The sequence below is a fragment of the Triticum dicoccoides genome, chromosome 6A (assembly GCF_002162155.2).
Source record: "Triticum dicoccoides isolate Atlit2015 ecotype Zavitan chromosome 6A, WEW_v2.0, whole genome shotgun sequence".
In the NCBI taxonomy this organism is placed as follows: domain Eukaryota; kingdom Viridiplantae; phylum Streptophyta; class Magnoliopsida; order Poales; family Poaceae; genus Triticum; species Triticum dicoccoides.
In genome coordinates, this window is record NC_041390.1 from 549622695 (window position 1) to 549648204 (window position 25510).

Below are 25510 nucleotides of genomic sequence, written 5' to 3' on the forward strand. Positions count from 1 at the left end.
TCATGTAATTACTTTACTTTATTGCTAAAGCGTTAGCCATAGTAGTAGAAGTAATAGATGACGAGACAACTTCAAGAAGACACGATGACGGAGATCATGATGATGGAGATCATTGTGTCATGCCGGTGACAACGATGATCATGGAGCCCCGAAGATGGAGATCAAAAGGAGCAAAATGATATTGGCCATATCATGTCACTATTTGATTGCATGTGATGTTTATCATGTTTTACATCTTATTTGCTTAGAACGACGGTAGCTTAAATAAGATGATCCCTCACTAAAATTTCAAGAAAAGTGTTCTCCCTAACTGTGCACCGTTGCGAAGGTTCGTTGTTTCGAAGCACCACGTGATGATCGGGTGTGATAGATTCTAACGTTCGAATACAACGGGTGTTGATGAGCCTAGCATGTACAGACATGGCCTCGGGACACATGCGAAACACTTAGGTTGACTTGACAAACCTAGCATGTACAGACATGGCCTCGGAACACGGAAGACCGAAAGGTCGAACATGAGTCGTATAGAAGATACGATCAACATGAGATGTTCACCGTTGATGATTAGTCCGTCTCACATGATGATCGGACACGGCCTAGTCGATTCGGATCATGTTTCACTTAGATGACTAGAGGGATGTCTATCTGAGTGGGAGTTCATTAAATTAATTTGATTAGATGAACTCAATTATCATGAACATAGTCTAAATTGTCTTCGCAAATATGTTGTAGATAAATAGCTCGCATTGTAGCTCCCTATTTCAATACGTTCCTAGAGAAAGATTAAGTTGAAAGATATTGTAAGCAATGATGCGGACTAGGTCCGTAGTCCGAGGAGTGTCCTCACTGCTACACAGAAGGCATATGTCTTTGATGCACCGCTCGATGTGCAAACCCCTACAACGTCGTTTGTGGATGTTGTGAACACCTGACAGACACATTCTGATGACTACCTGATAGTTTAGTGCACCATACTTTACGACTTAGAATCGGGATTCCAATGACGTTTTGAACGCCATAGAACATATGAGATGTTCCAAGAGCTGAAATTGGGATTTCAGGCTCATGCCCATGTTGAGAGGTGTGAGACCTCTGACAAGTTCTTTTGCCAACAAGATGGAGGAGAATAGCTCAGCTAGTGAGCATGTGCTCAGAATGTCTGGGTGCTACAATCACTTACATCAAGTGGGAGTTAAACTTCCAGATAAGATAGTGATTGATAGAGTTCTCTAGCCACTATCACTAAGCTACTAGATCTTCGTGATGAACTATGACATGCAAGGGATGGAGTTGATCCCGGAGCTATTCGCGGTGCTTAAGACCGCAAAAGGTAGAAATCAAGAAGGAGCATCAAGTGTTGACGGTTTAACAAGACCACTGGTTTCAAGAAGGGCAAGGGCTAGAAGGGAAACTTCATGGATGGCAAACCAGTTGCCGCTCCATGAAGGAACCCAAGGTTGAATCCAAACCTGAGACTAAGTGCTTCTATTGTAAGGGGAACGGTCACTGGTAGCGGAATTACCCCAAATGCATGGTAGATAAGAAGGCTGGCAACTTCAAAGTATATATGTGTTATTAATGTGTAACTCACTAGTACTCCTAGTAGTACCTGGGTATTGGATACCGGTTCAGTTGCTATTATTGGTGACTTGAAGCAAAAGCTACGAACTAAACGGAGACTAGCTAAGGGTGAGGTGACGATGTGTGTTGGAAGTGTTTCCAAAGTTGATGAGATCACCATCGCACGCTACATCTGCCTTCGGGATTAGTATTGAACCTAGATAAATGTTATCAGGTGTCTACGTTGAGCATGAATATGATTAGATCATGTTCATTGCAATACGGTTATTCATTTAAGTTAGAGAATAATGGTTATTCTGTTTACATGAATAATACCTTTCATGGTCATGCACCCTATGTGAATGGTTCATTGAATCTCGGTCGTGGTAATACACTTGTTCACGCCAAAAGATGTAGAGTTAATAATGATAGTACCACTTTGTTGTGGCACTGCCGCTTAGGTCATATTGGCGTAAGATGCATGAAGAAACTCCATATCGATGGATGTTTGGAGTCACTTGATTTTGAATCGCTTGACACATGCAAGCCATGCCTCATGGGCAGGATGACTAAGACCCCGTTTTCAGGTACAATGAAACGGGCAAGTGACTTGTTGGAAATCATACATGCAGATGCGTGTGATCCAATGAGAATTGAAGCGTGCGATGGATATCGCTATTTTCTCATCTTCTGACGATTTGAGTAGATATAGGTATATTTACTTAATGAAGCACAAGTCTGAAATGTTTGAAAAGTTCAAGCAATTTCAGAGTGAAGTTAAGAATCATCATAACAAGAAGATCAAATTCCTACGATCTGATCAATGAGAATTTCTGAGTTATGAGTTTGGCGAACACTTAAGACATTGTGGAATTGTTTCATAGTTGAAGCCACCTGGAACACCACAGGGTAATGGTGTGTCTGGACATCGTAATCGAACCTTATGAGATATGGTGCGATCTATGATGTCTCTTACCGATCTACCGCTATTATTTTGAGGTTATGCATTAGAGACAGCTGCATTCACTTTAGATAGGACACCATATAAGTCCGTTGAGACGACGCCGTATGAACATTGGTTTGGCAAGAAACCAAAGTTGTCATTTCTTAATGTTTGGGGCTGCGATGCTTAAGGCTTCAGCCGGAGAAGCTCGAACCCAAAGCAGACAAACACATCTTCATAGGATACCCAAGGGTGACAGTTGGGTATACCTTCTATCTCAGATCCGAGGGCAAATTGTTTGTCGCTAAGAATGGGTCCTTTCTCGAGAAGGAGTTTCTCTCGAAAGAATTGAGTGGGAGGAAGATAGAACTTGATGAGGTTGTCGAACCTTTACTTCAACCAGAGAGTGATGCAACACAGAAAGATGTTTTCTGTGGCGCCTACGTCTGTTGAATAGGAAGTTAATGATAGTGATCATAAAGCTTCGGATCAAGTTGCTATCGAACCTCGTAGGTCGACAAGGATATGTACTACTCCTAAGTGGTACGGTAATCCTGTCTTAGATATCATGTTGTTAGACAACAATAAACCTACAAGCTATGGAGAAGCGATGGTGGGCCCGTATTCCGACAAATGGTTAGAAGCCATGAAATCCGAGATAGGATCCATATATCAGAACAAAGTGTGGACTTTGGTGGACTTGCCCGATGATCGGGAAGCCATTGAGATAAATGGATCTTTAAGAAGAAGATGGACGTGGGCGGTAATGTTACCATCTATGAAGCTCGACTTGTGGGAAAGAGTCTTTTCACAAGTTCAAGGAGTTGACTACGATGAGAATTTCTCACCCGTAGCGATGCTTAAGTCCGTCGGAGTCATGTTAGCATTAGCTGTATTTTTCAATTATGAAATCTTACAGATGGATGTCAAAACAAGTTTTCTTACCAGTTTTCGTAAGAAAAGTTGTATGTGATACAATAAAAGGTTTTGTCGATCCTAAGGATGCTAAAAGGTATGCTGGCTCTAGCAATCCTTCTATGGACTAGAGCAAGCATCTCGGAATCGGAATATATGTTTTGATGGAGTGATCAAAGCTTTTAGGTTTATACAATGTTTGCTAGAAACTTGTATTTACAAGAAAGTGAGTGGGAGCACTACAACATTTCTGATAAGTATATGTGGATGACATATTGTTGATTCAAAATGATGTAGAATTTCTAGAAAGCATAAACGGTTGTTTGAAGAGTGTTTTTCAAAGGAAGACCTGGATAAAGCTGCTTACATATTGGGCATCAAGATCTATAGAGATAGATCAAAACGCCTGATGATACTTTCAAAGAATGCACACCTTGACATGTTTTTGAAGGAGTTCAAAATAGATCAGTATCAGTCAAAGAAGGGGTTCTTACCTGAGTTGTAAGGTGTGAAGTTGAGTAAGACTCAAAGCTTGACCACGGCAGAAGAAAGAAGAAGGACGAAGGTCGTCCCCTATGCTCTTGTCATAGGCTCTATACGGTATGCCATGCTGAAGTACCGCACCTAATGTGTGCCTTGCCACATGTCTGGCAAGAGGGTACAAAGGTGATCTAGGAGTGGATCACCAGATAGCAGTCAAAATTATCCTTAGAGGAATAAGGAAATGTTTCCCGGTTATGGAGGTGATAAAGAGTTCGACATAAAGAGTTACGTCAATGCAAGCTTAACACCTATCCGGATAGCTCTGAGTAGAGATACCGGATACGTATAATGGAGCAATAATTTGGAATAGCTCCAAGTGGAATGTGGTAGCAGCATCTACGATATAAAGTTTTGCGAAATACATAGGGATCTGAATATGGCAAGACCCATTGACTACAACCTCTCTCACAAGCATAACATGATCAAACCCAGAACTCTTTGAGTGTTTATCACATAGTGATGTGAACTAGATCATTGAGTCTAGTAGACTCTTGGATGTTGGTCACATGGTGATGTGACCTGTGAGTGTTAATCACATGGCGATGTGAACTAGATTATTGACTCTAGTGCAAGTGGGAGACTGTTGGAAATATGCCCTAGAGGCAATAATAAATTGGTTATTATTATATTTCATTGTTCATGATAACCGTTTATTATCCATGCTAGAATTGTATTGATAGGAAACTCAGATACATGTGTGGATACATAGACAACACCATGTCCCTAGTAAGCCTCTAGTTGACTAGCTCGTTGATCAATAAGATGGTTACGGTTTCCTGACCATGGACATTGGATGTCGTTGATAACGGGATCACATCATTAGGAGAATGATGTGATGGACAAGACCCAATCCTAAGCCTAGCACAAAGATCGTGTAGTTCGTATGCTAAAGCTTTTCTATTGTCAAGTATCATTTCCTTAGACCATGAGATTGTGCAACTCCCGGATACCGTAGGAGTGCTTTGGGTGTGCCAAACGTCACAACGTAACTGGGTGGCTATAAAGGTACACTACAGGTATCTCCGAAAGTGTCTGTTGGGTTGGCACGAATCGAGACTGGGATTTGTCACTCCGTGTAAACGGAGAGGTATCTCTGGGCCCACTCGGTAGGACATCATCATAATGTGCACAATGTGACCAAGGATTTGATCACGGGATGATGTGTTACGGAACGAGTAAAGAGACTTGCCGGTAACGAGATTGAACAAGGTATCGGGATACCGACGATCGAATCTCGGGCAAGTACAATACCGTTGGACAAAGGGAATTGAATACGGGATTGATTGAATGCTCGACATCGTGGTTCATCCGATGAGATCATCGTGGAACATGTGGGAGCCAACATGGGTATCCAGATCCCGCTGTTGGTTATTGGCCGGAGAGTTGTCTCGGTCATGTCTGCATGGTTTCCGAACCCGTAGGGTCTACACACTTAAGGTTCGATGACGCTAGGGTTATTAGGAAGACTTGTATGTGATTACCGAATGTTGTTCGGAGTCCCGGATGAGATCCCGGATGTCACGAGGAGTTCCGGAATGGTCCGGATGTAAAGATTTATATATGGAAAGTTGTTGTTCGGGTTTCGGGAAAAGTTCGGTTTTTTCCGGTATTGTACCGGGAAGCTTCCGGAAGGTTTCGGAGGATTCCGGAGGGGTCCGGAGGTCCGGAAAATGTTCCACCACGTCCAATACAGCAGCATGGGCTGTAGGGGGCGCCCTAACCTTAATGGGCCAAGGGCACCAGCCCCCCCAAGGCCCATGCGCATGGGAGAGGGGAAACCCTAAGGGGGGTCTCCACTTGTCAATCCTCCCCCCCTTGGCCGCCGCCCCCAACCCTAGATGGGATCTAGGGGCCCCCCCTCTCTCCCCACCTATAAATAGTGGAGGGGTGGGAGGGCAGCCACACCCTTAAAACCTGGCGCAGCCCCTCCCCTCCAATACCTCTCCTCCTCCGCGTGAGCTTGGCGAAGCCCTGCCGGAGAACTGCCACTCCATCACCACCACGCCATCGTGCTGCTGTTGGACTCTCTTCCTCAACCTCTCCCTCCTCCTTGCTGGATCAAGGCGTGGGAGACATCTCCGTTCCGTACGTGTGTTGAACGCGGAGGTGCCATCCGTTCGGCGCTAGGATCATCGGTGATTTGGATCACGACGAGTGCGACTCCATCAACCCCGTTCACTTGAACGCTTCCGCTTAGTGATCTACAAGGGTATGTAGATGCACTCTCCTTCCCCTCGTTGCTAGATTACTCCATAGATTGATCTTGGTGATGCGTAGAAAATTTTAAATTTCTGCTACGATCCCCAACATCGCTCTCTCCTCCCCTAGGTATGAATCTAGTCCTAACAGGGTGGGAACCCTTTGCATGGGTGCCCTGAGGGGTTTATATAGGCCTACCCCCCAGGGGTACAATGGTAATCCGGCCAGGCGTAGGGCCTGGATGTCAATCTCTCTGGTCGTCGGCTTCTCCACTGAGTATTGGGGCCCGCCGCCTGGTGGGCCCCGCCGCCTGGTCTGGTACGGAGCCGACAGGCTGCCTCCACCGCTCGCGGGTCCTGCCGGCTATGGATTACTGTAGCCGTGCTGCTAATGACGCGTGCTTAGTCGGGGAGGCGTGGCTTTAGTCCCGCCGCCTCGTGGGAGATCACTGTAGCCACTCTGCATCTTATCTGGTTAATGGTGCGTGGGCCCCTAAGGAAGGATTAGGCCGGCTGTGGAGAGCCAGCCTCCCTCGGATCCGACTGATGTGGCTCCCGCTGTCCTCCGGGCTCTCGCTGACCGGTAGGGCCTACCGTCCTTGGGTCGTACCGACAGGCGGTCATGGGAGCAGGGCTTTGCCTGTCAGGAGTGACATCGAGGGCGAAGTGGTAACAGTGCCACGCCGAGCGGAGATCTCCGCTGGCACGAGGCACTGTGGCCACGCCCGGCCTCGAATTTGGGGGGATGGGCTACATTGTTGCCTCACCCTGTCATGTCTTCTTTAATGGGGGTGCAGACTTTGAGGGCATTGTGGAACGACTGCTGGGAGCCGGCCTCTCTGGAGGCCGCCTGCCAGGAGTCGGCCTGTCTTGGAGCCGCCTTTCTGAGCATGGCCGCCTTCTGGCAGTCGGCCGTTCAGCCAGCCGGCCACCAGAAGGCGACGCTTCATCTTGACGTCTTGAGGGGTGCAGCCGGCCCAATGTCTTGAAAGGTTTCGAGACTCGGGTTAGGCTACCCGTGGCCCATTACTCCGACACTCTCCATGACGAGGAGGGAGTAGTTCTCCCTCGGGGCTGAGGGTATGTACCAGTAGCTATGTGTTTGATTTCTCTCTCTCGTGTTCTTGAGGTGTTACGGTCTTGATGTATCGCGAGCTTTGCTATTATAGTTGGATGTTATGATGTTTCTCCCCCTCTACTCTCTTGTAATGGATTGAGTTTTCCCTTTGAAGTTATCTTATCGGATTGAGTCTTTAAGGATTTGAGAACACTTGATGTATGTCTTGCGTGGGATACCCATGGTGACAATGGGGTATTCTATTGATCCACTTGATGTATGTTTTGGTGATCAACTTGCGGGTTCCGCCCATGAACCTATGCATAGGGGTTGGCACACGTTTTCGTCTTGACTCTCCGGTAGAAACTTTGGGGCACTCTTTGAAGTACCTTTGTGTTGGTTTGAATAGATGAATCTGAGATTGTGTGATGCACATCATATAATCATACCCACGGATACTTGAGGTGGCATTGGAGTATCTAGGTGACATTAGGGTTTTGGTTAATTTGTGTCTTAAGGTGTTATTCTAGTACGAACTCTAGGATAGATTGAACGGAAAGAATAGCTTCGTGTTATTTTACTACGGACTCTTGAATAGATCGATCAGAAAGGATAACTTTGAGGTGGTTTCGTACCCTACCATAATCTCTTCATTTGTTCTCCGCTATTACTGACTTTGGAGTGACTCTTTGTTGCATGTTGAGGGATAGTTATATGATCCAATTATGTTATTATTGTTGAAAGGACTTGCACTAGTGAAAGTATGAACCCTAGGCCTTGTTTCAACGCATTGCAATACCGTTTGTGCTCACTTTTATCATTAGTTATCTTGCTGTTTTTATATTTTCATATTACAAAAACCTTTATCTATCATCCATATTGCACTTGTATCACCATCTCTTCGCCGAACTAGTGCACCTATACAATTTACCATTGTATTGGGTGTGTTGGGGACACAAGAGACTCTTTGTTATTTGGTTGCAGGGTTGCTTGAAAGAGACCATCTTCATCCTACGCCTCCTACATATTGATAAACCTTAGGTCATCCACTTGAGGGAAATTTGCTACTGTCCTACAAATCTCCGCACTTGGAGGCCCAACAACGTCTACAAGAAAAAGGTTGTGTAGTAGACATCATGCACTACTACTTGCTCATGCTCTAGCGAGGCCTTGATGTTCCATGCTGGAGATGTGCTACTCGTTGTAAGAGGTCAATTAGTTTCCCTAGTGAGTAGTATCAATCTTAGTTTGCTGAACTAGAATGTGCATGGACTCAATTGTCCAAATAGGAGATCTAGTGTCAATGAAACAATTGTAACTTCAACGTGTCATATCGCAGGTATTTAAGAATCCATGTTCCAAGTAGTCGATGCCATGATTGTTGCCTTCCCCTATTTAAGAATCCATGTTCCAAGTAGTCGATGCCATGATTGTTGCCTTCCCCTTAGGGGTACAGACTGAATGGCTTTACCCATGTTCGGCAATTGGAATGCGTTGTGGGATCATCATGCTCTGGGATGAAGACCATGTCCGTGTGGAAGATGGGCACTTTGGCGCCTTCACCCTCTTAGCCAAGATCACCACGGCTTGATTCGACACCACCTTGAAGATAACCACGGTCTATGGCCCGATTATAAGTGACCAAAAGTATGTTTTCTTCCAAGAGCTCAAGAATGAAAAACCTCCCCTTGGTGACAAAAGGCTTGCCACGGGTGACTTTCAACCTACCGCGCTAGGGACAAGAATCGAACCAATGCAAATCGTAGCCGCATCGTCCGGTTTTGAAATGCCCTCGACTTTTGCGAGCTTAAAGAGATTCATATTCAGGATTGACAGTACACTGGAGCAATGAGAAAAACAACCTAACCATGTCCAAGTTGGATGCCTTTTTCTACAATGAGGAATAAGACATTACCTTTGACAAGCACATCCTTCATGCACTATCCTCATCACTGTTAGACTGTTGCTCTCATTTTGGCTAATAATGATGGTCCTAGGCAGCATAAGTCCTTTCACTTCAAAAATTTATGGATGAACATGCCCGATTTACGTCAACTTTTCCATGACGTCTGGAAAGAACCTTCTGTGCACACTGAACCCTATGAATGCCTCTTTCACACACTAAAAGCTACTAGACACGAGTTTAAGATTTGGAGTAAGTCGATCTTATCCAATTCCAAAATTCAGCTACATATGGCCCTGGAATCATTCCTCGTTTGAATGGGGCCCAGGAAAACAGAGAATTAAGTTGTGAGGTGATAGATTTGAGAAAGAGACTCAAAATGCGGGTGGTTGGACTTGTGGTCATGGAAAGCGCTAGGAAAATACCAAGCTCTAGGGTCACTAACATTAAAGAGGGAGATGCCAACACCCGCTATTTTCACTCGAAGATCAATGGAATTCGGTGGAAAATCCTAATTCACCGCCTTAAGCATGGGAGTGGCGGGGTAACGGATCACGACTACAAGAAGGCCATTATCCATGCTCACTTCTCAGCTATGATGAAAAAGAGCAACCCACGCGCTAAGAGCGTCAATTGGGCTTCCATTCCTGCTGCCGACCATGACCTATCCCATCTTGGGGACCCCATCATGGAGGAGATCAAGGCTGCGATTTTTGCCCTCCCTAGTGACAAGGCTCACGGGCCTGACGAATTCACCGGGAAATTCTGCAAAGAATATTGGGATATTATCAAAGATGGCATCATGCTTGTGATCAATAACTTCTCGGGCCTCCACACGAAAAAAATTCACTGGCTAAACTCGACTAATCTTGCTCTCATCCACAAGAAAGATGGCGTCGAGGACATCACTAACTTAGGCATATTAGGCCCAAGGAGCTTGGAGGTCTGGGAATTCTTAACCTTGGGTATTTCGCTTTTGCAATGTGTTTAAGATGGTTATGGCTAGAATGGGATGACCTTCCGAGAGCATTGTACAACACGGGGACACTATGCAACAATGGGGTTGGGACCTCTTTGCGGCGTCCACTAAGATTACAATTGGTAATGGTACAACTGCGAAATTTTGGGAGCCATCTTGGTTGGAGGGGATAAGGCCCAAAGACATTGCACCACAAAAAAAAGGTTTTCCTCAAAAAAGGGGACCATAGTGGACAAAAGGCTTTGAGGGATAATGCTTGAATTAATCACATCAATACTTAACACAGGGTGATGCTTGTGCTCATGCAGCAATTCGCCACTCTTTGGAAAAAGTTGGTCATTGTCAACAGACAACCTGGAGCCCAAATTTTTATTATATGAAAGCTCATTAATGGAGGAAATTACACCACATTGCCGGCCTCCAAGGCCAAATCGTTGGACTTGCCCGCTGTAATTTGCAAGCCATGGTCTGGAAGGTGTGGTCGCCGCCCAAATGCATTTTTTTTTGTTTGGTTAGTCACTTAAAATAAAATTTGGACGACATTAGACTTCAACAAAGTAGATGACCCAACTGCTGGCTATATTATTAATCTTGCTCTAAACAAGAAGATATGTGCACGTATAGGAATACACATGTATTTCAACAGGATCCATGCGCACTGGCGTGCACTTCCCCTGTTCAGGGCGCCATGACGCAGCCGTAATTGCTTTCAAAATATAATCGCCTTTACCTGAAATATAGTGATCGATTCAAAACCTTGGCCGACAAGCCGATATGACTTGTCCTCAGCCTGTGTGTCTGCGCGTTGTGATTTTGACCTGACAAGCTCTTCTATGTGACAACTGTAGCACCGCCCAGCACGCTAATTCATTCGATGCATCCAATTTCACCCTGAAACGTGTATATTATATATACATCTCTACCTTGACGAATCTAAAACAAGGGAGGGAGCACTTTTTCCTGTATAATAACATTAATAACACTCACGAATGAGTATGTAAATCCTTAGGCTGGTCGTAATGGCAAGTATTATATAATAGTTTCATGTATATGATACTATTGTATGATACTACATTCGTAGTGCATAATATTATATGTTAATATCATAGATGACTTTATTTATTAGCATGCATGACACATAGTAGCATATTATTTAATATGATACGATATCATGATATAATATTCAACCCTTTTTTGTTCATTTAATCATATGACACCTCATTAAATTTGCCTAGTTGACATGCATGATACTCCCTCCGTTCCTAAATATACTTGTCTTTCTAGGCATTTCAACAAGTGACTACATACGAAGCAAAATGAGTGAATCTACACTCTAAAATATGTCTACATACATCCGTATGTAATAGTCATTTGAAATATCTAGAAAGACAAATATTTAGGAACGGAGGGAGTACTACTTATGCTACTCCCATTATAATCAGCCTTATCAATCTGCCCTGCGGCATGTATGTAGTATGTGCGGGTGCACTACCTGGGCATGCAGTCATACTTGATCATCAGCTTTGATGTTTCGCCGACGCTTGATTTTTCTCATTAATTAATTTAGTTTAAAGGAGCAACCGGTAGGTACTTACTACAAATGCATGATCCCCACGCTGCACCAACAACCGTATTTTTTAGTTTATCTACTTTAGTGGCAGATACAATATGTTTCTTTTTCTTCGTCAGCAATATAAAACATCTGTTTATGCAAAGTTTTCAGTAGCGGCTATAGCGCCGTTATAGCTCATAGAGAGCACAACCACTGAAGCTAAATACTTTTAATGTTAAATTGAAAATGAACGCTAATACCTTACTAATTTCTGCTACACCCTTAAATTTGGAGGCTAAACTACTGTGGCAAAAGTAAAATCTAGACTTTTTGAAATCATGTTGTAGCGGACCATATTTATATCCCACGGAGAAATAAGACGGCTCGCAACGTACAACAATCCTATTATATTCATTCCTCACTAAAATAGATGTGGTGACCGCTGAGGTCAGAGGAGGGACCTAAGTGAGATCTACAAATCTGTACATTTGTCTTATTCTTCCTTTTTGTTTTTGTTATATATATGAAGTAATCGTGCAAAGTTTTTTTTTCTTTCTGACTGAACATGTCTATGTAAATATGTGATATATCATATATGATGTCTGATGTTGTATGCTTATTTTTTTCATGATTTAAACAAAAACTCTTAATGAGGCTTAGCTTCTCTATAATTCTAGCCAAATGATAAGTGCCACACGTCAGTTCCGTGACACTCCGGTCGTGACGTTTTTCGATGGCAACTTAAGCCACGCAAGGATGTCAAGTTCCAGTGACACACGGCAAGTTTCTGTCAGATTGAAGCATGAAAGTTACCATCCTTGCGTCACTAAACTTATCATAAAAAATGTTCAGAGTTGACACATGTGTTCGTACCTGACTGTGGCACTTACTAGAGTACTAATTCTACTTATAGCTTATGAGCAAAGCATGGCTAAATGGCATAGCCCACAATTTAGACATGAGATTTTTCTCTCATTTGCTATTTAATTGCAAGTTAGCGAGAATGTAACTTGTAGTCAAGGACGACCTGGTTGGCCACGGCGTCACCGGTGGAGGACACTCGGAAGTTGATGGTGCGGATGGCGGGTGGGGAGGGGGGGTCACCGACGCCGGAGAAGAGTCTGAACCTAGAGGAATGGCGGGGGCAGCGGCAAGGCAATGAAGGTGGCGGAGGCAGACGGCCCGGCCGACGTTGGGTAGGAAGAGGAGGGGCAGGAGGAAGAGAGACGATGACAGCAGGACGAAGAAGTTAGGGCAAAAGATCGACTTCCACCAAATCTTTTTTCAGCCAACTTGCATGTAGTCGATCTCGATTTTTGTCTATACATACTTGGCCAGGGAGCTAGATATGTTTCTCTACGTGAGTGGCAGATATATTTCATTTTCTTAACCAGCAATAGATATCCGATGTTGCCTATATATGCATGGCCAGGGGGCTAGGCCGATGGTACCGTTGCTCCAAACAATACAGGCACACTGAACCACCAGCTATATTGGCAAGTCGGCAAAGCTGGTCGATTAATGGGGCTCAAGCTCCCGGCAGCACTACTGCTCCCCCAGGTGGCCAAGCTAGGCTCCCTCCTCATTCTCTTCCTTCTCGTGCTGCTGGTGCCTGCCTTCCTCAGGGTCCCCTATTGCTACCTCCTCTTCAACGCCATCGTCCTCGCGCTGGGCATCCAAGCCGGCCTCCTGCGCCGCGGCAGCACCATGACCTCTTCCGACGCCGACGAAGACCGGCACCGGTCTTCGCGGACTGGTCAGGATGTCACGCCTGTCAGTATCGCGGCTTCACCGTTTCAGAGGGCCAGATCAGTCTATCCCAACGACCAGACGGCGGTTGCAGATGATCATGCGGTACCTGCCATTGGAGCAAGTAACATAGTTGACCTGAAGACCAAGACCAAGAAGGTGGTGCTGACGATGCTGATGAAGAAGTGCCCGTCGGCGGCGAGCATCTTCTTCCTCAGTGCGCTGAACGGTAGCCGAGCCAGCGGAGAGGACAAGGCATGCGAAGAGCAGCAGGAAGACCGTAAACTCGACGTGGAAATGACTCGGCAGGAGCTGTTTGCCAACACGGAGAGGTTCATCGGGGACTTCCACAAGGAGCTCAGGATGCAGAGACAGTAGCTTTCGAAGCTAGTACAAAAACTTAATTTGGCTTTCCTTTTCCTCTTATTATTAGGGTGATACTTGATAGGCACGCTTCGCCGCGCCGGTGATATCAGGCTTGTCTTTTGCTGCTAACTTTTTGTTGTGTTGCGTGAGAAAAAACATGAGGTGAGCGAGATGTGCCTGTAGTTTTGGTAATAAGGATTGAGGAAATGCACTTTAGCAGTTCAACTCTATCATAAAGTAGTTCAGCTTCCAGGTTACATCTGGACCTGCTATGCAATCTGAGATGTATAAAGTTCAACTTTGTTTATTTCTACAGGACCGAGAATTTCGTTGTTCGGTCAACGTGTTGAGGTGCTGAGATGCAGTGTCAGTACAGTCTGCTATGAGTAACCTCTTCGATACGTTTTAGCTAGCCACAGGAGCAACACGTAAATAGGACAACACGAGTATCAAAGATGAGTGGAGAAATAACATTTAGTGAATAGAAGTTCTACAAAAGTTCTTGCAAAATAAAAGAGGAGAAGGGCATGTCATATATATACTCCCTCCGTTCCAAAATAGATGGCTCAACTTTAAAGTTAATATAAAGTTAAGTCATCTATTTTGGAACGGAGGGAGTACATGTGTGAAATCTGCATTAAGTCTCTCTCTCCTCGGCAAATGATTGTTTAAATTACTGACGGAAGATAGTGCATGGCAAACACTCTTAAGGAGAAAATGCGTAGGTTTCAAGGCGGTATCTCAAGTATACTGAAAGTCTGCGGATTTCCACTTTTGGGCAGGTCTAATAGCTAAGAAGAAATATTTCTTCTGCTATCGATCTTTCTCAATTAAGGATGGCTCGAAAATTAGATTCTGAGAGGACAAGTGGCTAGGAGATGCCACACTCCGGGAACAATATCCGGCTCTATACAACATTGTGCGCCATAAGGGTGATACAATCGCCACGGTACTGAAATCATTTCCGCCAAATGTGGCGTTCGACTCCAATCATGAAACATCCTGCTCCAGCGGTTGTCCACTGTGCATTTGTCACATGGGTCTGACGTTTTTCGTTGGAACCTCCATAGGAATGGACAATTCTCAGTGGAGTCGATGTATACAGCGTTAATCCAGTCTGATGTGTGAGTTGATAATAATAAGAAGATCTGGAAGATGAAGATACCTCTTAAGAATAAATTCTTTGCATGGTATATTCGTCGCGGAGTCATTTTTACTAAAGATAACCTTATTAAGAGGAATTGGCATGAAAGTACGCAATGTGTCTTTTGTCACCATGATGAGACAATAAAAAATTTATTCTTCCATTGCAAATTGGCTCGTTTTATATGGCCAGTCATCCAAATAGTTTCTGGCTTGTGTCCTCCTTGTAGTGTTGTTAATGCATTTCGCAATTGGTTACATGGGATTGATAACAGGTTTAGAACACTCCTCAGGGTGGGAGCGCTTGCCGTTATTTGGTCGCTTTGGCTATGTAGAAATGATAAGATTTTTAATGATAAAAGTACTTCTCTGATGCAGGTTATCTACAGATGTGCCAAGACTCTTCATTTATGGTCCTCTCTACAATGTGTGAAGAATCAAGGCCTGTTTACGGAGGTGTGTACACGATTAAAGGCTACGGCGAGGGATATTTTTACCCAACATGGGTGGCAGCATGATCTTAGAATTGGCCCCCCTACGCTTTAGGCGTTATACGAACTCTACGGGTCTCTTTGTATTTGGTCTTTTTTTGTGTGTGAGAGAGGATCTTGTTTGGCTGTGTGCGTCTTAGTTATGTAAATGCCGGCTGTAAGATAAAGCGTCCCTTTTCAAAAAAAAAAGTTAAGTCTCTCAGCGTTGTGAACATAAATCCCTGTCTCAACTGAGGCACATCATAAGCAATATCCTGTTGTGGAAGCCCCATCTGAAAATCCCAAGCTTCCTCCTGAACTCAAAGTGGACTCTGTTAGATATAACAGTCCAAACCGAAGTAGCTGAATCTACTTTCTTCGTTCTAAAATGTTTGAAGTTCTAGGTTTTGTACTAAGTAAAAACAAAAGAGGTTTGACCAAGTTTATAGAAAAATATACCAATATTTACAACACCAAATTAGCTTCATTAGAATCGTCATAGCATAAACTTTTATACTATATATTAGAAATTGTAACTTTGAAAAGTGTTTAAGGGTAGATATTAGATAAACTTTTTCTATAAAATTGATCAAACTTATACAAGTTTAACTTAGGACAAACCTGAAACTTTAAATATTTTTAAACGGAGTGAGTATAACACATGTAAACTCGTAAACTACCTCCTAGACTAGGTTCTCAAAGATAAGACAATCTAAACATAAGTTGCTAACAATAACACACATGCAAATGCCAAGCGACCGGCAAACCCTATTCCACATGTGAGTCAAGGGTAGGGAACCAAAATTGCACCCTCTGTATGCGGTAATGAGCCTGCCCACTTATTTTTTTCTCTATCTTCTCATTTGTTTTGGGAAGGAAGGTTCGAACCTTCCATGGACCGCTTTTTTTTTCCTTTTTTTCCTTTTGCCTATTTTATTTGTGGTTTTGTTTTACTTTTCGTTTTAAATTCGTACTTTTTTCAAATCTAAAAATATCTTGTGAAATCCTGAACATTTATTAACATTAGTGAAATTTTTTTTAAATCATGAACATATTGTAAATTCACATTTTAATAAGAAGTTATTTTTAATTTGAATTTTTTGTGAATTTGAAAAAATTCTGGATTAAAAGAACATTCACGAATTCAAAAAACATTCGCAAGTTCAAAAAGCGTTCAGGAATTCAAAAATTGTTTGCAGTTCCAAAAAATATTCATGAATTCAAAAAAATACGAGATGAAAATAAATATTCTCGAGGTAGAAAATGTTTGTGAATTTTTAAAAATATGCACAATTTGTAAAGTTGCTCAAGAATATTAAAAATGTTTGAAGTTTAAAAATCTTCATAAATTCAGAAAAATCTTTATGAATTCAAAAATAGAAACAGAAAATATTAATAATAAAAGGCATAAAATGAAAAGATCTCAATGAAATCGGTGCCAAGAAAGCCAGAAAAAGAAAATGTTGTACCATTGAACTCTCTAGAACCTCCGAAAACTGGTTAGAAGATAGAGAAATAGAACAGATAAGCATGTGTGTGGATTGTCCCGGTACCGCGCGCGATGGGTGCGCTTTGGTTGTTGATCCCTGAACTACATGCGGAATAGGAAATGCCCCCTAGGCGTTAATTAGGAGGTGGAGGTGGCATTTAAGTTTTCCCATGTTGCATCTAGCTCTCCTCATGAGAAACTCCACCGAGGACGAGGGTCTTCTCGCCTCCCGCCGGTGCTGCTGTTGATTTGCTTTGTCTTCGGTGGCCTTAGGGCCATGGAGGCACGATGGACCTCAGCCCTCATCGATCGGAGGGCTTATGCTATGTTTTTAGGTCTTTTTTTTGAAGTTGATTAGGGTTTGTGTCCTACTCGGAGAGGCGAGACGATGGCAGCTCCCTATCATTGGAATAAGGTCCTCTCCGTCTAGTCCTTGTTTCGGTGGTGCGTACAACGTTGTCGGAAGGCGTGTGGAGGTGCATATTTGGCGGATCTTGTGGGATTCGGTCGGTGTTGGTCTTCGGTGGATCTCCATGGATCCAGTCTTGTTGCGTCTACGTTGTGTGTTTACAGGTTGGATTCTTCTGATCTATGCTTCTCTTCATCGGCGACGGTTGCTGTTCTGGTGTTTTGGTCCTATGGGATCTTAGTACGTCGACTTCCGGACTGTCTACTACAACGAATTTTGCCCGCCCCCGATGAAGGAGGGGCGATGACGGTGACGCACCTTCAGCTCGTTTCAGTGCTTGTAGTCGTCACTAGGTGAAGAATTGACCTGGATGTAATTTTTATTATTTTAGTGGCCTTTGTACTGCCATGACAGTTGACTAATAGATTGGAAGTTTCTCGTAAAAAAAGTTTTCACATGTTTTATGAAAATATTTGCCTATTACTTTAAAAATGTATTTGTATACATAAAACAAAAAGGAAACGGGGAAAGAAAATAAGAAAAGACAAAGAAAATGGTGAGGCAGAAAACCTGGAAAAAGGCCCAAACAACAAAAGAAAAAAAGCAGAAACAGAAGAAGAAAAAACCCAGATCCCGGTGCCTTGTGATGGGCCGGCCCATGCAAGCTCGCGTGGGCGATTCCGGCAGAATGAACCATCATCGTGATCGTCCTTCCACAGATTCTCCTAAAAAAATACCACGTCGGTGACATTCACCGCGAAACCACCACCGACCAAAGCCTTCCTTGGACTTCAAGCGTGTGCCCAGGCCCGCCCGGAAAAGAGCCGAACACAAAAGGCGATCTCCGGCCACCGATCCGGCAAAAAGACGCCCCCGGTATCGATACCATGAGTGCCGCAGTTATCACAAGCAGCACTACGCGTGATGAGGCGTAGTCTAACCGGCAGCTCGAGCTGGAAAGAAAGGAAAGGCGGCAGGATGGATCGAGTGAGTTGTACCAGCGGCGAGTGGTCTGCTCGCCCACACGGCCGGCCGGCCACGTCCGGCAGCACCACCACTCCAGTCCAGTGCACTTTGGACGTCGCCTTTTGGCGCGGGCATCATTCCCCTTCCAAATTCAGGATGGAAGCCGCCAATGATAAATAGTGCCATAACTAATGGTACTACTACTACTACTAGTAGTAATCGCAATCAGCCTAATTATTCGATGATCGCGACGGTTTTGATTTCCTGCGAACGAGAGGCGCCGGTTGAGCTGGCAGTTGTCGAAGGCACAGAGGTTTTGGCATTGGAGAACGTGCGCTCGTGCCCGGATTTATTAGAGGATCTGCTTCCATGTTCACCTGTTTGTGATGCTTCCCAAGTTGGCCGAAGAAACTTCAGAACCGACGGAGGAGGAAGAAGAAGAAGAAGAAGAAGAAACTGTGGCTTGGCAAGCGACGGCCTACGCGACTTCTCTGCAGTTCAGGTGTCCAGCAGCACTCGGCGAGCCTGTATGGAACTTACTCTGACGTGTGTCGAGGTCCACCTGCCTGCGCGACAAGACGAACGGTCACGATCGCCCGTCGCGATCAGCTCCAATCCGGTGGATTCGGCGGGTGACTCCGGGCGCGAGCTGCCCCTGACCGGGGAGTAAAAATATGGCCGCCCGTCGCGTCGGGAGCACGAGCTAAAGAATACTACGCGCGAAATGCTTTGGTGGTTAATCTGGAAGTGCCGTGCGCAGCGCACAAAACAAAAGCGGGAATCGGACAAACCACCGACCCTGGCGACGAGACGGGCCGCGGCAGGTGACTTGTGACATGCCACCCACGCGCCAAAACCACACCCCTCTCCCGGAAGGAACCTCCCCAGCAGTCCCAGTCTTCCTTCAGCTAGTTTTCAAAAGAAAAAAAAGTCTTCCTTCAGCTATAACCGGTCACCACCAACCAACACCGCGATCTTCTCGATCAGAATACTGTGAACCTATCCGGGTCAAGGTTCGGCCTCTCTACGAGCAACTCCAACAGGCCGATCCAAACGGACGACACTTTTGTCCGCTTTTTGTTCGTTTGGGTCGGCCGTCCGCCCGACGTCCGCCCTTTTATAGCTTAGGGTCGGCAGTGCGCCCAACGCGTCGACTCATTTTATAACCGCGCGTGCTTAGATCATGCTAGCAGCCGTCTCGTCGTCCTGATTTTGGCGCTCCAGCGCGCGGGAAAATCGGCCTAGCGCGCGCTGGTTTTGGCGCTCCAGCGTGCGGGAAAGGTTCGCGCGCGCACCGCGGTCGGCGCTCGTTATAAGAAGGCGCTCCCTCCACACTCTGTTCGCCGCCTACTCGTCTCGCCCCACAAGTTTCGTCGCCTCTGCGTCACCATGTCGATTCGCCGCCTGGGCGTTTCGGATTTTCGCGAAGTCCGCGAGCGCCGCTCCGGCGCCTTCTCCTCCGAGATTTGGTTTGGTGAGAAACGCCTCATCCTCGGCACCTTCGACACCGCAGAGGAGGCGGCATGGCGCCTCTTGAGGCCTCGTCAGGAGATGAATTTTCCCGACGTATCCAGCCAGCGGGCGCAGGATGTCGCGCCTCTCCCGCGGCTTTTCACCGACGGAGATCGTCATGTCCATCGGAGGCGGCAGCGTCGCCTTGCCATCACCGAGATGGACGTGAAAGCCATGGTGGTGTGGCACGAACACTTCCCTCAGGACATCGTCGATGAGCGCCAGTTCTATAAGCAAAGAAAAACGGAGAGGAAGGCGAGGAGAACAGAGCGAGCCGCCTATCGGGAGGACAAGCATGCGCGGAAGCAGGTCGCTCAATTGAAACTGAAACTACGAGAAACATTGGGGGGGGGGGACTTCGAGGACGAGCAGTATGCTGACGTCTACATTCAGATGTCGGAGAAGGACATTACCGAGTCGGAGTCGGGAAGCGACGAGTAGTTAGTCTTTTCTTTTATGTGTGTACGCTAGAAGTATCTATGTATCCTTTTCTATCGGAAAAAATGGCCGGCGGCGTCGACGATGAGGCAGGCGAGCGAGGCTGTGCTGTTGGATGTGGAGAGGCCAATGTGCCACCAATCAGCGGGTCCGGAGAGAAGAGAGGGCAAACGCGCGCGCGTCCGTCTCATGTCCGCGCCGACACAAATACGGCTCAAAAAAGAGCCAGAAATAGATCGGCAGGAGGAAAAAAAAATGGACGCACGTCCATTCAGGTCGACACGTTGGATCGATTTTTTTGTCCGCGTCGACCCAAACAAACGACGGCGGACGAAGCCGCCCGTTAAAGTTGCTCTAAGTTGGCGTCGGTGCACCGAAGCAGAACGGTTCAAAGGTAAAAACGGAAGAAACTGTGTCGTGGCAGTGAAGCGCTGAAGCAGTGGTAGATGAGACTGAAGAGAGAGGGACGTCGCGGCTGCCGGACTGTGTAGAAGCTTTGGCCGGTTCCGCGGCAGAGCTTTCGGTCGCCGGTGGGCGTCGGTTGGTCCGGACTCTGGACTGCACGTAGCAATACGTTTCCTGCCGCCGACGCCGACGCCGACGCCTTCTCCCCCCGGAATGCGTGCCGTACGCACCACCGCCGAGCTCCCTTGTGGAGAAAGAGAAGAGAGAACCGTGGCATTGCGCCGACGAGGACAGGTTTCGAACCTACGAGGCGCGCTGCCAATACATGGTCCATGCACCCATGCCATCCCATCTTTGCAGCAAGTTTCAGTACCACGCGATCTCGGCATCAAGTGAAGTGAAGTCCACACCCACACCCACACATCGTCAGTGGCCATCATCAGTTCACGAGGCCGCCGATCGTCGACCAGGAAACAGATGGCGCGTGAAAAAGAAAAAGAAAATCCAAAATCGTAGGTCGCTGAGGTGACTAACGTACGTACCTAGTCAGTCCACTACCGAATTGACAGTCTAATCAGCACTGAGAAACGTGTGTTCAGACCGGGCAAGAAACCCCGCGTCGCCTCGCTCTGGCGACACGGGGGGGAGAAAACCTAGCGCCGCCACCTTCTCCCCCCTTCCTCCCTCCAGCCGCGCCGCCGCCAGAGGGCGCCCACCGGCAAAGTCCGGGCCGGCCCCAAGGAAGGCGGCGGCGGGGCGCTAGTCCTTGCCGGTGCATCACGACGAGGAGGACGGCGGCGTGTCGCGTCGGGGAGCTCTGCGCGGCCCAGATCTGGTCGGTGCGCATCCGCGACGGGGAGATGGAGGCGGCTGGCGGGGCGCCCATCGGGCTGCTCGTGTGCGCGTGGCTGCGCGGTGGAGTTGCTGGGCATAGCCCGCGCGGCTTGTGGGCGCAGGGGCGGCGCGGCCCGTGCGGCTTGCGAGCACTGGTGGCAGCATGGCGGCGCGGCCGCGCGCGTCGCTGCCGTGAGATGCTGCGGGAGGACGCGGGCTCCCCCTGGAGGACGCGGGCTCCCCCTGGAGGACGGCCCCTGGCTTGGACGCGGTCGGATCTGGCGGCTGGGGGTCAGGAGGCGGCTTGGCTGGCGACGGGGTCGGCGTTGCTGCTGACCATAAACCGTGCGGGAGAAGTGGTGGGAGACGAATGGCACCCTTGCTCGGTGTTGCATCCTCCTGATGGTGGTTCGGAAAGCTTGATGCTGCTGCGGGTGAGAGAACAAGATGGGTGATGGCTGGAGGGAGAGGAATGGCGTCGTGGTGGTTGTTGCATCCTTCGTCGGGAGATGAATGGCCGGCAGACGTTGCATCCTCGAGGAGACGAATGGCGTCCTGCTTGATTGCATTCTTTCGATGGGAGAAGAATGGCGCCGCTGCGGGAGTTGCATCCTCCGTCCAGTGGGAGACGCGGATGCAAGGTGGAAAGCACGTCTTGCTTGCCGGGGAGGTGCGGTTGGCCGTGGAGGCAGGGGTAGTGTTTTGATGTGTAGGCTGATCAGATCCTGGACTCGAGCTGTGTAGGTGAGACGGCCGGCGAAAGTCGTACTCCGGCTGTGTCCGGAGTCGTCGATGGCGGCGCCTTCTGGCGTCGCTCCCTCGTTGGAGGCATCGATGTAGCTGCTCCCACCTTGCTTTTCCTGTCGTGCTCCGGGGGAAATCTTTAATCTAGTTTAGATCGGACGATGGCGGCGCTATCTGGCGTCGCGTTCCCTCTTGGGGCATCGTCCTGAAGGTGGATCTGATTAGGGGGACCCGTAGCTCGTGAAGATGTGTTTGTTGTATGCCGAAAGGCACCGTTTGTATGGTTTTTGGGTCCGGTTTCCCTCATAAACTGGATCAAACTTTTTCTCTGATCAATGAATTTGGTAGAACTACTACCAACATTCGAAAAAAAAAAGAAACGTGTGTTCCTCGCCCCCAGGCAGCCGCGCAACGTGCGCCCCGGAGTCCGATGCGCGGGCCCCCGAATTTTCAGCCGCCGGACCAAGGTTCCGTCGCTCGATCCGACGCGGATAACCCCAGCTCCAGCCGATCATCCCATCGCCGAAGACACCACTGCTCACTGAGACGTGCGAGGCAATGATTCCATCCACCCTCCACTCTCCATCGCCTGACCTGACTGACTGACTGACGCGGCCGGGAACTCCACCACCACCACCGCCCGGCCCCAACCGGTAGATAACGCGCGAGTTAATACGCGTAACGCGCCTACCCCGTGACCCGGAACGCTCCTTGCTTCCGCGGCATAAAGCGCTCGCCTTTCCCACTCCCGTTCCCCCCCGTCGCAGGCACCTCCCCGCCCGCGCGCCCCACCTCTGCTCAGATCTCGCCCCGCCCCCGCCTCGCCGCCGAGATCGCCTAGGCTCAGCTCCCGCCCCGCTGGCCGCGATCCACGATCAGTCGGTGCCGGTTCCCCTCGTCTCGGTTGGTGGCATTGCTCTGGCCTGGTCCATCTCTTCTTTGTCCCAGCGCGTTTGGGTGGCTTCTGTGTTGGATTGGTCGGCGACGCGGCAGTGGCGCTGATCGGGGTCTTGATTGGTTGCTGGATTGGGTAGTGGGTAGTGGGGGACGCGGTGGATGGGCTGCACGGGCTCCAGGCACGCGCTGCAGGGCGGCCTCCGGAAGTCCTTCGGGCGGAGCCGCTCCGGCCCGGCGGCCGCCGGGGCGGCGCACCACACCGTCGCGCTCAAGTCCTCCACGCTCGGCTCGCTCAGCCTGGACCGGGACGAGGAGATGATGAAGTGGCGCGCCGGCAGCTTCGGCGGCGCGGCCAAGGGCAAGGCCGCCACGCCGGCGCCGCCCCCGCAGCCGCAGCTGGCGAGGCGGCAGCGGCAGGTGGTCGGCACGCCGACCAAGACGCCCGTCCGCGAGCCCGAGGTGATCAATGTGTGGGAGCTCATGGAGGGCCTCGACGACAACAAGCACGAGGAGCGCGATGCGGCCGAGGGCGCCGAGGATGAGCGCGGGGAGCAGTCGCCGCCGGGGTCGCCGGAGTTCGATCCGGAAGTCATTTCGGAGTTCCGCAAGGCGCTCGGCGAGGCTTCGCCGCCGCGGGACTACGAGGGCAACGGCGAGTGCGTCAAGAAGCGCGAAATCCAGAGGTTCCCTGGCATCGTGCGCGCGCGGGTCAGCGCGTTCCAGCAGAGGATCGACGCGAAGCTCGCCAAGTTGGCGCGCCCACCCACGCCCACGCCCACACCCACGTCCCCGCCTCCTTCTCCGCCTCAGCCGCCGCAGCCGCAGCTGCCTCCCCCGCCGGACAGCCAGCGGAAGGTGGTGCTGTACCTGACCAGCCTGCGCGGCATCCGCAAGACGTTCGAGGACTGCTGGGCCACCAAGTCCATCCTCCACGGCTACGGCGTGCGCATCGACGAGCGCGACCTGTCGCTGCACGGCGGGTTCAAGGACGAGCTCCACACCTCGCTGGGCTCCGCGGGGAGGCTGCCCCAGGTGTTCGTGGACGGCGAGCACCTGGGCGGCGCCGAGGAGGTCCGCCGCTTGCACGAGGCCGGGGAGCTGTCCAGGGCGCTGGAGGCCTGCGAGATGGCGCCGCCGAGCGCGGGCGGCAAGGGCGCCGCGCTGGAGGCGTGCTCCGGGTGCGGCGGCGTCCGGTTCGTGCCGTGCGAGGAGTGCTCCGGCAGCTGCAAGGTGTTCCTAGAGGAGCTGGACAGCTTCCGGCGGTGCCCCGACTGCAACGAGAACGGGCTCGTCCGGTGCCCACTCTGCTGCTTGTGACCGACGGCGAGAGATTCCTAGTGGTAGTGTGGTTTTGCTGCAGTTTCAGGTGAGCGCCGGCGGCGGCGGTGTTCAGCTCAGATGGTCTGTACAGAGAAGTACATACGCTTCTGTTACATTAGGACTGATCAAGTGACATTTGTACTGTGTATTAGTAATTGATTTTTGTCGAGCTTCCTTGTTTCCTTCTGGAATCAAATGTGTGCGAGGGAAATGACTGTAATGTTTTGGACAAAAATAGTTCTCGCTCAGAAGCGCGACTGAGTTGAGTGTCTGTCAGTGCCAAGAAACTGAAAGAGTCAATTACACCAATGGTGCCAGAACTTGTCGTGAACAATCATTTTGATGCTAGAACTTACGGCATACATCGAACTGGTGTAAAAACTTAGCTCGATCGTACAAATACGATGCAAATCACGTTTGAATACGAAGCTCCCATGCATGGTGCAGGTCCCGCTGTCAGTGACAGGAAGGGAGGAAGGAGGGCGTGTGTCTGTTTTTCACGAAAACATTCTTGATTTTTATTTTTTATTTTCACATAAGAGCTCCTTCTCATGTTGGAGTGTTGGCATGTTTTCTGTCTCTGTCGAAAGCCCGTCCCGCCTGTTAGTATAATATGGAAATTTGAAAGAAAAACTCAAACTTGCTATCATATACTGCCTCCGTTCCAAATTACTTGTCGCAGGTATGGATGTATTTAGATGTATTTTAGTTCTAGATACATTCATTTCTGTGACGAGTAATTTGAAACGGAGGGAATAGGTGGGAAACAACCGGTCATAGCCACTGCACCAACAACGTCATCACACCTATAGTTCGTAAGTCCTTTGTAATGTAGTAGAACAAAGTCGCTCCTGGAGTTTGTCTTTTTAGAAGTACGTAAAGGTATGTAAATTCTAATCTCACTAATAAAAATAAAGTTTAATTATTCTTGCAGTATAAATAATACATAAAACGGAAGAAATTCTTTAGAAAATAGTTCACGTATTATTTTAAAATTATGCATCTATCTAAAATAATATTTATGAACTATAAAAATGTTTTTATACTGTAAAACAATACAAATAAAGCCAATTTTGCATTCTTTTTTTAGAAAGCTGTAGAATATATATAAGTAAAAT

The 25510-nt window shown here is 48.0% G+C and overlaps 2 protein-coding genes across 2 annotated transcripts; both read left to right on the top strand.

Moving 5' to 3' along the window:
* The first annotated feature begins 13116 nt into the window (after positions 1-13116).
* LOC119319638 lies at positions 13117-14072 on the top strand. The gene has a single exon (XM_037594087.1). The coding sequence runs from the start codon at positions 13172-13174 to the stop codon at positions 13775-13777; it is 606 nt and encodes a 201-aa protein (XP_037449984.1). The 5' UTR covers positions 13117-13171; the 3' UTR covers positions 13778-14072.
* An 8669-nt stretch (positions 14073-22741) lies between these two features.
* Positions 22742-24701, top strand: LOC119317849 (uncharacterized protein At5g39865-like). The gene has a single exon (XM_037592348.1). The coding sequence runs from the start codon at positions 23232-23234 to the stop codon at positions 24387-24389; it is 1158 nt and encodes a 385-aa protein (XP_037448245.1). The 5' UTR covers positions 22742-23231; the 3' UTR covers positions 24390-24701.
* The last annotated feature ends 809 nt before the right edge of the window (positions 24702-25510 follow it).

What these genes read in the sequence shown, in the direction of transcription:
- LOC119317849 (XM_037592348.1), top strand. Translation starts at nt 23,232, where the DNA reads ATGGGCTGCACGGGCTCCAGGCACGCGCTGCAGGGCGGCCTCCGGAAG.
- LOC119319638 (XM_037594087.1), top strand. Translation starts at nt 13,172, where the DNA reads ATGGGGCTCAAGCTCCCGGCAGCACTACTGCTCCCCCAGGTGGCCAAG.